The sequence below is a fragment of the Macaca thibetana genome, chromosome 1 (genome assembly GCF_024542745.1).
Source record: "Macaca thibetana thibetana isolate TM-01 chromosome 1, ASM2454274v1, whole genome shotgun sequence".
Classification (NCBI taxonomy): domain Eukaryota; kingdom Metazoa; phylum Chordata; class Mammalia; order Primates; family Cercopithecidae; genus Macaca; species Macaca thibetana.
In genome coordinates, this window is record NC_065578.1 from 73,526,050 (window position 1) to 73,538,273 (window position 12,224).

The window sequence follows — 12,224 nt, forward strand, 5'->3', positions numbered from 1 at the left end:
TCTTGTCATTTATTATTTTATGAATTGCTATTTGTAGAACTTAATGTCTTAGATTCTTATCTATGATTCTTATGGTCAGAATATTCAACAACAGTATAAATCTTGGTCTATGTTGAGAATTTCTTCATACAAACATAATTATGTAGCTCTTATATAGGCCAAATTTACATTCATTTCTATTAGTTATATGCCAGAGATTATGAGTTTTTATTATTTATTTATTTATGTAGACACATTCTATTACCACTCTTTACCAATTGCCATTATTTTGGCTTAGGAGAAAATGATCTTGAAAGAAGGTCTGGGTAGTTTTAATAGCTCTTTTGTGAACTTCAGATGTAACTGAATAACTTTCTAGATTTATCTGTTAAATAAATGGTCCATGAAAGTATGTACGGGTAGATAATTGATGGAAGCAAATAATCCTATTGAAACATTTGCTATTTATTTTTGATAGAGTTCTTTTAAACAGACTGATTAGTTCCCTTTATGATTTCACCCTTGAAAGCACACACGATTTTGTTCTTTGTCATTGTTGCATGACATTCCATTTGGCAGTTGGGCTTATTTTTAGCCAGACTATCAAAGTATTTTTCAACTGGGCTGTCACTGCACTTGAACTTGGAATCTTATAACTTGAAGAACTGCCCTGGAGAAAAGAAGAAACTTATAATAAATGGGAAATTATAAATCTAGACCAACCCAAACTTGTACTGGTAATTATTCTAATTATTCTTATTTCCTTAAATGTAACATGGTTCAATTACAGTTACTGATAACTAACAACTCATTGGAATATGTGTTAATTTGTATACAGAAGATAAGGCAGCATGTTATGTGAAAGTCTTTGAAAAACTATCTGAACTCAAATTTTTTTTTCTGAAGATCTTTATAGGAAACAATAAATTTCTTACAAAAATATTACTTTAGTTCCTTGGTATAATGTTACAGAAAAAAACTTGGAATAATGCTGAATGTAGGGATTTTAGAATTATATCTTAAGTATCTAGTATTTAAAACCTAAAAACCGTCTTGCAACTAGAGATTGCTGTAATTAAAATGCAATAAAATCAAATGAAATAAGTCAAATATATTTTTCTATGTAAATATATTATCCAATAACAAATGGATTCTTAATTACTACAATTCAATATGATTGCATTTTAAATATAAACATCTGCATTTTAAACTCACAATCAGTAATTTAAATTAAGTATTGTAGATTCTAGAATAAAAACAGTTTTGATTACTTGTATATTATGATCTGTGTCTACATTTTGCAAAACACAACTATAAATCCATCTCATTTGTTCTTCTTTACTAGATGAATGGAAGAAAAAAGTCAGTGAATCATATGTTATCACAATAGAAAGATTAGAAGATGACCTGCAGATCAAGGAAAAAGAACTGACAGAACTAAGGCATATATTTAGGTAAAGTTGTAAGAGTTATTTCTTTGTATAAGTGTCTACAGTATTCACCTTATTTTTTAAAGTATCTGTGTATTTTTTAAACCTGTAGAACCTCAGACAAAAGCAGTCATGTTCTAAGCCTTAGGATGTCAGATTATCTCTTTTTGACCACTCATATCACTCTCAAAATGTAAACATAACATCTCACCTCCTTAAAAATATGACTTGTAATATGCCATCATTAAAGTTTAAAAATAAGAACCTAAGGGCTAGCCTTTGAATGCAAGCTATTGTTGATCTCAATAATCTTCTCTGGAATTAGATCATTCTTGTAAACCATGCCAGCAATGAAAAGCAAGATTTTTCTTCCCACATAGTGGTTGCATATTGGCCACATTGTTCTCTTTGAACTATGATGGTAAGTCCAATTTTAACAAAGCCTCTGGTGTCTTGATATTGAAAGGCTGTCCCTTAATGGAACTGAGTATCATTCTGCCCCTGAACAATCATATAACAACATATAATATTGCCTTCAGGATTTCAGTAGGTTTTGTTCCATGATAACAAGAGAAAAATAATCTAAGACAGTGTCACAACCTTGGAAGACACAAAATGTTCAGAAAAGAGGAGCAAGACCCTTATATACACAAAAAGCCTTCTGGTTAAATTGAATCTGACATTGAGAAACTAGATGCCCATTAGAGGGTCAAGAAAGTTACCTGCCTGCCTAAGGAAAAGATCCAAATATGCCAATTAGTCATGTTCATTTACAGCTGTGTTACGTAATGCACTCATCACTCCCTCTATCTTACTTAGGAAACAAGTGTAAAGCAATGACCAAATGTCATATCTTTAAAACAAAATTTTAGATACTGTAAACATATAAATATCACACAACTGGCAAATAAAATCATCCATGTATAATATAGTTTATATGAAATTTGTCAGTGGATTTAACAAGGCTTTCACAAGTGTTCAACTTATGGTTCAAAAAATAATTGATTCTCTCTATAGTTTGGCCCAAGATGATGAACTCAACAGTGACACTTGTGATGAGATACCACTGATCTGACTTTTGCAAGTAGTATCACATGCTGAGATATGGAACAACATTTGAAATTCCTATAGAAATATAACTGGTACATTAGTATAGGAGAATTATAAGTATGTATGTGTTTTGTTGGAAAAATATGAATATAGAACTTAATCATAAACATCCAGCTCTTATTGACTTAAATAAATATGCTAAATGAAATGTGATTACATTGAAGAAATTTTCCTCAACTTTTAAAGGTCAAAGCCTCAGTTATTTAGTATTTTTTTTAATTTAGAAAGTATTGCACAAATAGGTCAAGGTTAGCTTAAACTAGATGTATCCAAACCTGAATATTAGGCTTAACAATGGATTTAAGATGTAAGGTTCTTTCTCATACCACATCAACAACTACAACCTGTCTTGACAACTGCCATAACGGACTTTTCCTATGTTTCTACTAAATGCAACAAATGTGACCTGTTTTCTCATTAGCATTGGGGGTGAGAGGCAGAAATCTGTGTCAGGGAGCTTACAGTCCAGAATTGTTCAGTGCCAGCTCATATTCAAGTGTTGTTCCAGATACATCAAGTACAAGACATTATTTATCTATCATATGTAGATTGTTGTCATTTCATGTGTGCCCAATAATATTAACTCTAGTGGATGATAAACTAAGGATTAGAGACAAGGCATTGGGAGTTGTCAAATCACATGGTCAGTAAATTCTGGAATGTGACTTATGTCAAGGTCTGCCCGACTCCATAGATAGTGCTCTTCCTACTATACCCTGCTTACAAAAACAAGATTTAGGACCTGATGTATTCATTGATTTTGTGAATCATTATAGATAAAAAGCATAGTTAAGTAAAGGTGTGTAGGCAACAATGAATGAGTACCATATAAAGTTTAGGAAAAGTGAGAAAAAATAATGTCTTGACCATATTATCTGAGTTGAGTAAGAAAGCTATGCGAATCAATGTAAGAATTTTGGAGTCATACAAACATGGTTTTAAATACAGCTTCTTCTATTTATAAGCTGTATGTCCATGGATATGTTTTTTAATCTCCTTAATCCTCATTTCCATCTATAAAATGAGGTGAATAATAATTACCTCACAGGATATTTTCAAAATGAGGTAAATTAAATACTAAGTACAGGGCCCAACACATAGTAAGCATTGAATAATTAGAAATTTATATTATCATGATTGATTAGATAAATAACGACAATTTAAAGAACAGAAGCCTTTATCATAAAGTTAGAGTAACAAATAGCTTATTAAAAGTTAGAAAGAATGAAAGTTTTTATGAAGAGGACTATTTCAAAACTAAAATGTAAAGTATTAGCACAGTTTAGGATGATTCCAAAATCTGAAATGTAGCTTTTAATGATTTTGATTGAAAGGTATTTGAAGAATTTTGAGACTAGAGTATTAGAAGGCTCATCAAAATGGCTATCAAATTTACTGAGGATAACGGTTAGACATTTTTGGAGAGAAAGACCAATAACCTGGTCGTGATGACATTAAAGAAGCTACAGAATGTGATGATAAGGAAGTTGAGGAGAGGATTATCCAGTCTAGAATGATGTTTCTGCAAGAACTAGGGGCCTCTTATGTTAATGGAGATGGAGACTGTAGTACTTGCCAAAATTTTAGATTCCATGACGCCACCCTTTATCAAATGAATCAGAATCTCTGGAGATGTCTTCCAAGAACCTAAATGTTTAACAAACTCCCCAGATAAAACTATGCATAATAAAAGTGATACTTCTAAAGTTTGAAAACTATACTTCTAGAAAGATATCCAAGTTGCACTGAGAACTCTTTACCTGAGTTGATATTAGTGAAGGGATGAGGAATATGGGAACAGAAAGTAAGCAACTGATATGGTCTACAGAGAGTCAAGAGAACCAAAACAAGCAAAAACAGAATAATATGCTTTTGTCTGATTTCGTCAAGGTAGATAGCATAATCTGGGACAGAAAAGTCAATTGCTTCCAGGGCAGAGTTCTAAGTGTTTTCTTTTCTTTGGAATAAAATGATGGATGAAAGAAAGAAAAGAATAGTGTGCTGAGAATATAAATTGTCTTACTTACTCATTCACCAAATTTTAAAGGTAGTTGGGAAGATCAAACATAACGTTGTATGAAATGACATTTAAATGAGTATCTAGAGCATTATAGCTGCTGAATAAATGTTAGAATCTCATAACTCACCCTTATTTATTTCTCTTATAATATAAAGAGCATTTCTATGATAAGCGATTATGTTATGTTGCCTGACATCAGCCTTTCTCTAAACATTTAGATAGCAAGGAGACTGTATACAATGCCCAAAATGGAACGTTGAACATTAACACTAGTGTCAAAGGTAAAGGATCACTGATGTAAACGGAATTTTTCCTTTGCTAACCAATTTTTTTATGACATTCCTGGTAGATGCTAATTTCATTCATTATATGATATTTTTCACCACATAATACACCATTGCTCTATTAGCTCGAATACACAATCTTCCTGACATAGCTTTTACCCACAATATAATAAACAGCAATATAGAACTAAATGTAAGACAGAAAGAGCTAAATAATTATCCTGCTTATGCCAATTTATAGTAGCTTTGGAATGGCAGCTTGATGTGGGAAAGAAGGGAAATGGAAATGGAATGTTCTTTCATCTTCTGCTGTAAAGTTGCTACTCACTCACAACTTTAAACATTTGTTTAGGTAATGGATTGGTGGCAGGAAGAAATGAAGAAAAAGAGAAGGCAGGAGGAGAAGGAAAGACAGAAAAGGGCACCTTAGAGTACCATTGTCTGATTATATCCTCCTCGGTGCTGCCCCTAATCTTTATCAACATAATAACACTTACTACATGGTGGTGTTCTTATCCATTTATAGGTCTATCTCCCCACTAGTATATGTGTTCACTAAAGGCAGCGTTTTTTTATTATTTAACCTTATTTATATTTGTATTTATTTGTGAAACAAACTAATAACTTAGTGCTTACCATATGCCAGAAATGCTTCTATATGTCTTTTTGTGCATCAGCTTATATAATCCTAATGGTGTATATGTAAAGTGCTTTAGCACAGTGTCTGACACATGGCCAAACCTCAGAAATGTTTATTAACACTTAATCATTATTGTTTATGTTAACATCCCTCTGAAGTAAGTGTTGCAATTGCCATGTTATACCTGGAGAAAATGAGGCTAATCAAATTAAACTGGCTTGAACTAGATTAAACAATTTGTATGATTTACCTAGGATTACACCCATCTTTATTTGATTTAAAAATGTATCATATTAATAATCTTGGTTATGAATATTATACAACCTTTTTGAAAAGATTATGGAAGTGATGGCTCTCCACATGTGACTTAAAACGTTTTCATTCAAATTATTTTGTTTCAATAGTTTTTATCATAATAAATTTTAAGACTATGTTTCGCTAATTTCATTGTCAAGCCAACTTTGTATCTGCTTAATCTATAATATAATATGTAAAACTATGAGAATATTCCAGAAAAGTTATAATTTTCTTTTTCTTTTTTGAAACGGAGTCTCGGTCTGTTGCCCAGGCTGGATTGCAGCTGCGCGATCTCAGCTCATTGCAAGCTCCGCCTCCTAGGTTCACGTCATTCTCCTGCCTCAGCTTCCCAAGTAGAGCAGCTGCGACTACAGGCGCACGCCACCAGGCCCGGCTAATTTTTTTGTATTTTTGGTAGAAACGGGGTTTCACCGTGTTGGCCAGGATGTTCTCAATCTCCTGACCTCGTGATCCGCTCTCCTGGGCCTCCCAAAGTGCTGGGATTACAGGCATGGGCCACCGCGGCCGGCCCAGAAAAGTCATAATTTTTAAACACTATGACATCAACATAATCCAAAACAACCTGTATTTTTTTTGGCATTGGGTAGATACATCTTGGTTAGTAATTACAGTGCCTCACTTTAAAACTGACTGGGTTTAATTATGTCCAAAAAATGATCAAAAGAATGCTCTGTTCCATTAAAAAGTCAAAATGTATAGAGGAAATGAAAAAACATGTTTTCTGAGATACACCTTTCTGTACCTTTTCTCTCTGAAAAGTTCTGCTGAGGCCTGTTGCATTCCACTATACTCATCCTTAAATGAATTATCTTCTAAAATTATTTTTAGCACTATAGCCAACTATGAAATCTGGCTATTATAAGATGAATAGCTCTGGAAACTTTTCAAGCTGATCTTATTTAAGAGGAGTAGACCCTTTCTGTCAAACTACTAAGTAGGATATTGAAGGGGAAATGTCATGTTATAATTAACATAGAATGAAAATATTATTTGACATGTTTGGGTAGTGTGTTTTGCTAATTAGCCACAAAACAAAAAATAAGAATCATCAATAACAACAAAAAACCCGAAACCCAAAAGGAAACAAAGAATTCATAATGCCCTAAGCCAGTCTATTTCTCTAATTCGTTTCCTGTTTGTCCAGGTAAAACTATTTATGAACTATAATTTTACAGGAATATCTTGTGAAATCATTGAGAAGCAACTTGACCTCAATCTCTCTCTGTCTCTCTCTCTCTATCTCTCCCTATTGTTCTCCCTCTCCTTCTCCATCTCTAGCTTGCTATCTTTCTATCATTTTCTCTCCCCCTTACTCTTCCTTTCTTCTTCTCTTCCGTCCTGTACTTCCATGATTCCTTTCTACTTTCCTATCCCTCTTTGGAAGAGCAAAACAATACAAAAAATAAAATAGTAAAAATAATCAATATCAATGCCTTACTAGAAATAACTATTATAGCAGTTAATATTTATAACAGTTTTACAAACTCTAACTCATTTACACTTCACAACAATCTTATGAGGTAACAATTATTACATCAATTTTATGATACTTAGCTATTCTTGCTGTATCTGTCACTCTAACTCTATAATTGTTTATTGTATGAATGGCTGAATAAATGAACATACTTCACAGTATTAGTTTGCAGATTTTATTTGGAAGATATTGAACAAATATATTTCTGGATATTACTTGGAGATATATGTTAGAAACATATCTTATTATTTGTCTGCTTCTATTGCTTGGAGGGCATGGGGCAGGGAAGAATCTGCAATGAATAGGCAAGAAGTTGCAACTAGCCATTTGAAACTTAAATGATCAGTTTGGGAAACGAGACGATCCATAAAAAATCCTTACCTTCTTTCTACATTATTGGCTTTCCCCTAAGTTTCAACCAATGAATTAGCTTTAAAATGTATCTACCTGTCTGAATACCTTGGACAGCAGTGTGTTATTTTTTGGCCAACTGTTCAAATGTTACATTTTAATAAGTTCCCACTTGTGGTCATTCATGTCAGATATCTTCTTGAAAGGATGAGGTCATGAAAAAGAATTTTAATTGGATCACAAAACTGCACACTTTTCTGGGTAAAAGGTAAAGGCTAGGAAAAGAATTCATTATGCTACAAGAAAGAAAGTAACCTTTGGGTACAGAACTATCATTTTTAATGATTGAGAACAGCATTTACTATTAGAAATATATTCATAATAGTGGCTTTATTTTAATTAGGAACTTCATTCATGCCCCAGCATGCACGATGAACTCATTAGGATATGTTAAGTTACAGTGTGGCATGGCAGGTGATGAAAAATGTAAGGGGAAATTAAAAAATAAATTGAGCTTAGGGTATTAGAATACATAAGTGATGCTCAATTGGCAGTGAATTTGACATACACAGTTACTTTAGAAGAGGCAAAAGAAGAGAAAATGAAATTTCTCTCCTAGGAATGATTGCTTAAATATCTTGAATATTTTAATTACATGTTTCAAAACAGAAACGTTTGACTAGAAGTTAATGGGAAGTGAGAATTAGGATTCAAATATAGCCCCCAAAGTAACTCTCATTTTAAAAATGTACATTCCAGTTATTAAAGTTGAACTAAAAATTGTACTATTAAAATCACACTTGACTGCCAAATATTACAGGAGTCTATTCTCTGTTGATTCATTTTGTTGACATTAATAGAAGTTGCATCAGTTCAAGGAGGATATAATTCAAAAGGAGAACAAAAGCAACAAGGAGCAGCTCAGTTTAAAGCAAGGAACTCGAGGACTCTATACTGAGTCACTTACAGATGGTAAAGTCTAGTTCAAGATTCAGTTAGCTGAGGAATAATTGTTGAATAAAGAGTCATTAATCTTGCTTTCAATTTTATTTATGTAAATAATAAACATTTACTTAGTGCCTTTCTTTTTAAAAAATCAAGAATGGACCCTGGCATCTTGTATTTTCTGTTTATTCCATGTTCATTTGTTTTGCAAAGCTGATCAGAGTATTAGATATCAGGACTAACACAACAGTCAATTTCAGGATTTTATCTAGTATGTATATTTCCAGGACGGATGCATTCAAAGGATCCAGGAATTAGTGAGTAGTTTATATCAAGGAGACTCTTGAACACAACCTGAAGTGAGCCTTAAGAGCAGAAGCGAGGCATGTAGTAGGTGTTTAGTAGGTGTTGTGCCAGACTTATTGAACGGATCATCAAAGTTAGATCACAGAATAAGAAAGCAATTGAGTTTACCCTCTCAAATAAAGTGATTTTCATTTCAACTTTAACCTTTTTTCCCCCCTTTGCAGTTTTCATTCTTTGAATATCTCCACTGTTGAAAATACAGTAATATTAAAAGTTTGAGATGTCAAGTTTAAATAAGAGAATCTCATGTGCAGTTCTGTGTTCTATGTATAATTTAAACTTTTCAGGGCACCTTGATAAATAAAAATTATGAATAGAAAACAGACATCTGAAAGTAAACTCATTTCACTCACACCCAAAATCTCACATAGTATCTAAGGAGAAATTCAGGAAAATCCCTCCAAAAAGAAAGGTGGGGGGAAGTAGCATCTGATAAGATACTGGAAAAAAGAATATAATCCCAGTGTATTACAACTTCTGCCTGAAGCAAAGTTCTCTTGTACTCTGACTGGGTCAGATTTCACAGATAAAGGTCTAAACTCTGGTAAGGTACTGTGATATAGTCCCTGGTGAGAAGTGGAGTGATTCTATTAATGAAATCCTTGTCTTTGTCTGAACAAAGACCATTGCCCCAGGAGGGCCCTAGAGAGCCACAGGTAGCCTTTCAAAAGGAATGTAAAGCTAAAATTCTCGACCTCTTGAGGTCCATGATGCTCCCAGGACATTTTTCAGTAGAAATGAGATCATATCCTTGGCCTTACAGGTCAATTTCAAGCTGCCTCCTGCCTATTTAAATCTCTAGCAGCTTTAGAGAGAGAGCATAGTCTTTGGTGAGTGAGCCAAAGTCTCATATCACTTGTAAAGTACTTACACTTGAAAGGTACTATAAATTCAGAACATTATCATCAAGGCACCCAGTTAAGAACATCAAAAGCTATTGGAATTTTAAAATAGAAAAAGAAAAGGTGCTATTCTCCAAGGTACTGCTGAAAAGAGAAAGGGTCTAAATCCAGGGTCATTGAAGAACCTCAGTGAAATGCTTTAATTAGAAATGGCAAGTCTTGTGGTTTGTTTCCACAGTCGTGGGAATACAGTATTCTCAAACTTTTTTTACCCTCCTACCTTTCTTGCTTTCTGTGTTTCCCTGCAGCAAAACATGTCGACAGCTTACTAATACTGGAAAACACAACTCAACTTGCTTTGGAAAGCCTTTTGTAGAAGTACAATAAACTCCAGTGTTTATAAATGTTAATAATATAAGCAGGGAGTTTAGAATTTCATGAAGATAGTTAAGAATTTAACTCACTTCTATCAGCAATTTCCCTCAGCTCAAAGAATACGGCAATCAAAATCATTTCTGATGAAAGTACCACTGTTTCAAATGTCCACTTATAATAAGATGAGCCTACTAATAAATGATAGAGCTGTTTATGGTATTGCAGTAACTTCACAAAATAACATGATTCTTAGAAATGTGTAGTCTTTGGCTCAGCCAGGCTTTTAAACCCGCGAACCCAAATATATTATGGATGTCTTGGAAGAAAGTAAACTAGGTACTTGGAACACACTTGGAAATGAATTTACAGGTCGCAGAGGTCTTCTTTGTGGTTATGACTTCAAATAGTAGAGGTATTCGGCAGAGCTGAACTCTGCCTTTCAAGCTAGGTAGATTGGATTTTTCTCTTAAAGGTTGTAGGAAATCAGTGTCCATAAATAAAAAGGGAAAGAAAACTGTGACTGGAAACTGAGAATGTTAATGGACAATGATTCAGCTCTGAGCTGTTTTGGCTTTTCTTCCTTGGTCTTTCTATTGTCCAGCAAATGAAACATAGTATAAAACCACAAGAAAGAAAACAAAGTATTGGGTTGGGGGAGGTGAGAGAGGCCTTCTGATGCTAAGAAAAACTATGTAACCAGCAGCCTAAGCAAAACACAGAAGGATGGAAGCACGTTCTTTTGAGCTAACCATAATGAACTTAATGGCAAATAGTGAAAGAAGAAAAAGCTTTGGAGCTCCTATGTAGCAATAAACCCCTGAGAAAATGCAGTTTTTCAGTATGTATGTCCAATGTTATATAGCAATACCTGTTATGTTTTGATGTTTTCAAAGTGGAAAAAATCATTTCATCAGCGTGGTAATCCTTGAAAGCCTTGTTCTTACAGTTACACCAGGATTCAAATCTTATCCTGATTCTGCCTCTTAAGTAGTTTGTTCTCTTTTTTCCAATTTGGGCAAGTATTTAACCTCTTTAAGCTTCAATTTCTTCAATTATAAAATGAGTAAAATAATATATGTGACAATACGCATGACATTGTGCTGTGGTGAGGAATAAGTAAGGTTAAGTGCTTACTACAGTATCTGGCATGTGATATGTAATCAAAAAATGATTATTGCACTGTTGTTAACATTGCCAACTTCACTGTGAATATACAACTTTCTGTGTGAAGTATAACTCTTCGAGTAATTTTAGCATCATTTTTGTTGAGGCTCAGAAAATGACACCTCAAAATGAAAGCCCTACAAGCAGCCTTAGAAGCAAAACTTTCTCTCTGACCTCCTCCTGTCCTCTTGTCTCTGGCCCCTCATTTTCCCCAGAGGATAGCCATAGAGACTAGAATCCTTCTCCTCTCAAGGCAGATCATAGAAACTAGAACTTACAGAGTTGTTCCTGTATCTTTGAGTCTTCATTCTGAAGGCTCTTATGTCTTGTTTGTCTTGTGCCTTTTAAAACTATGGTCAAATATATTTTATGCCTTTTCTTCTATTAATGTCCCTTTTGTCAGTTGATTTCAGCAAACCTTCAGAGAGGCAAAGGGGAGGTCTTTCTTGTCTCCTATAATTTCATGTCATATTTGACTTTTCTTGGCCTTTTATGTTTGACAACAATTTTCTGATTTTCTGATTTCTGATTTTCTGATTTTAATAATAGTCAATTTTATATATGTATTGTATAAGTATTCCCTACTAACAGTGACTCTCAGGTTCCTAGATTATGTCTGACCTTGGTTTTACTTGTCTTTAAAAAGTGGCACTAAATTCACTATTGTGACACCTAGTAGCTGTCAGTGATTCTGGAGCAACTATTGGAAACATAGTGTTATTTCTGGTGACATCATTACAATGTAAAACTACAGAATTTCCTCTCAATTTTAATTCTTCATATAGAGGGTTCAAGATTCTTTCTGTAAGTACAAAATAATCTTAGAAAAAAATACATTTCTGAATTGATAGTAACAGAATTTGCATTTATAATTTTCAAATGAAAGACAATATGCTAAAAGATGAATTTTGTGATCATCTGTAAAA

General features: G+C 33.5%; 1 protein-coding gene across 13 annotated transcripts in view; it reads left to right on the plus strand.

Annotated features, from left to right (window-relative positions):
* Positions 1-493: 493 nt before the first annotated feature.
* The window catches only part of TNNI3K (TNNI3 interacting kinase), a 301,755-nt gene continuing 290,024 nt past the window's right edge, over positions 494-12,224 (plus strand). For 3 of the 13 annotated variants that reach the window (XR_007720751.1, XR_007720754.1, XM_050766192.1), the window contains exons 1-2: positions 494-716; positions 1,325-1,433. Coding sequence is in view for 10 of the 13 variants with exons in the window: in XM_050766192.1 (XP_050622149.1) it covers positions 677-716; positions 1,325-1,433 (149 nt within the window). In the remaining 3 variants the exon portion in view is untranslated. The remainder of the gene's footprint in view (positions 717-1,324; positions 1,434-12,224) is intronic. The other 10 variants (XM_050766119.1, XM_050766897.1, XM_050766800.1 and 7 more) reach the window with 6 other exon arrangements.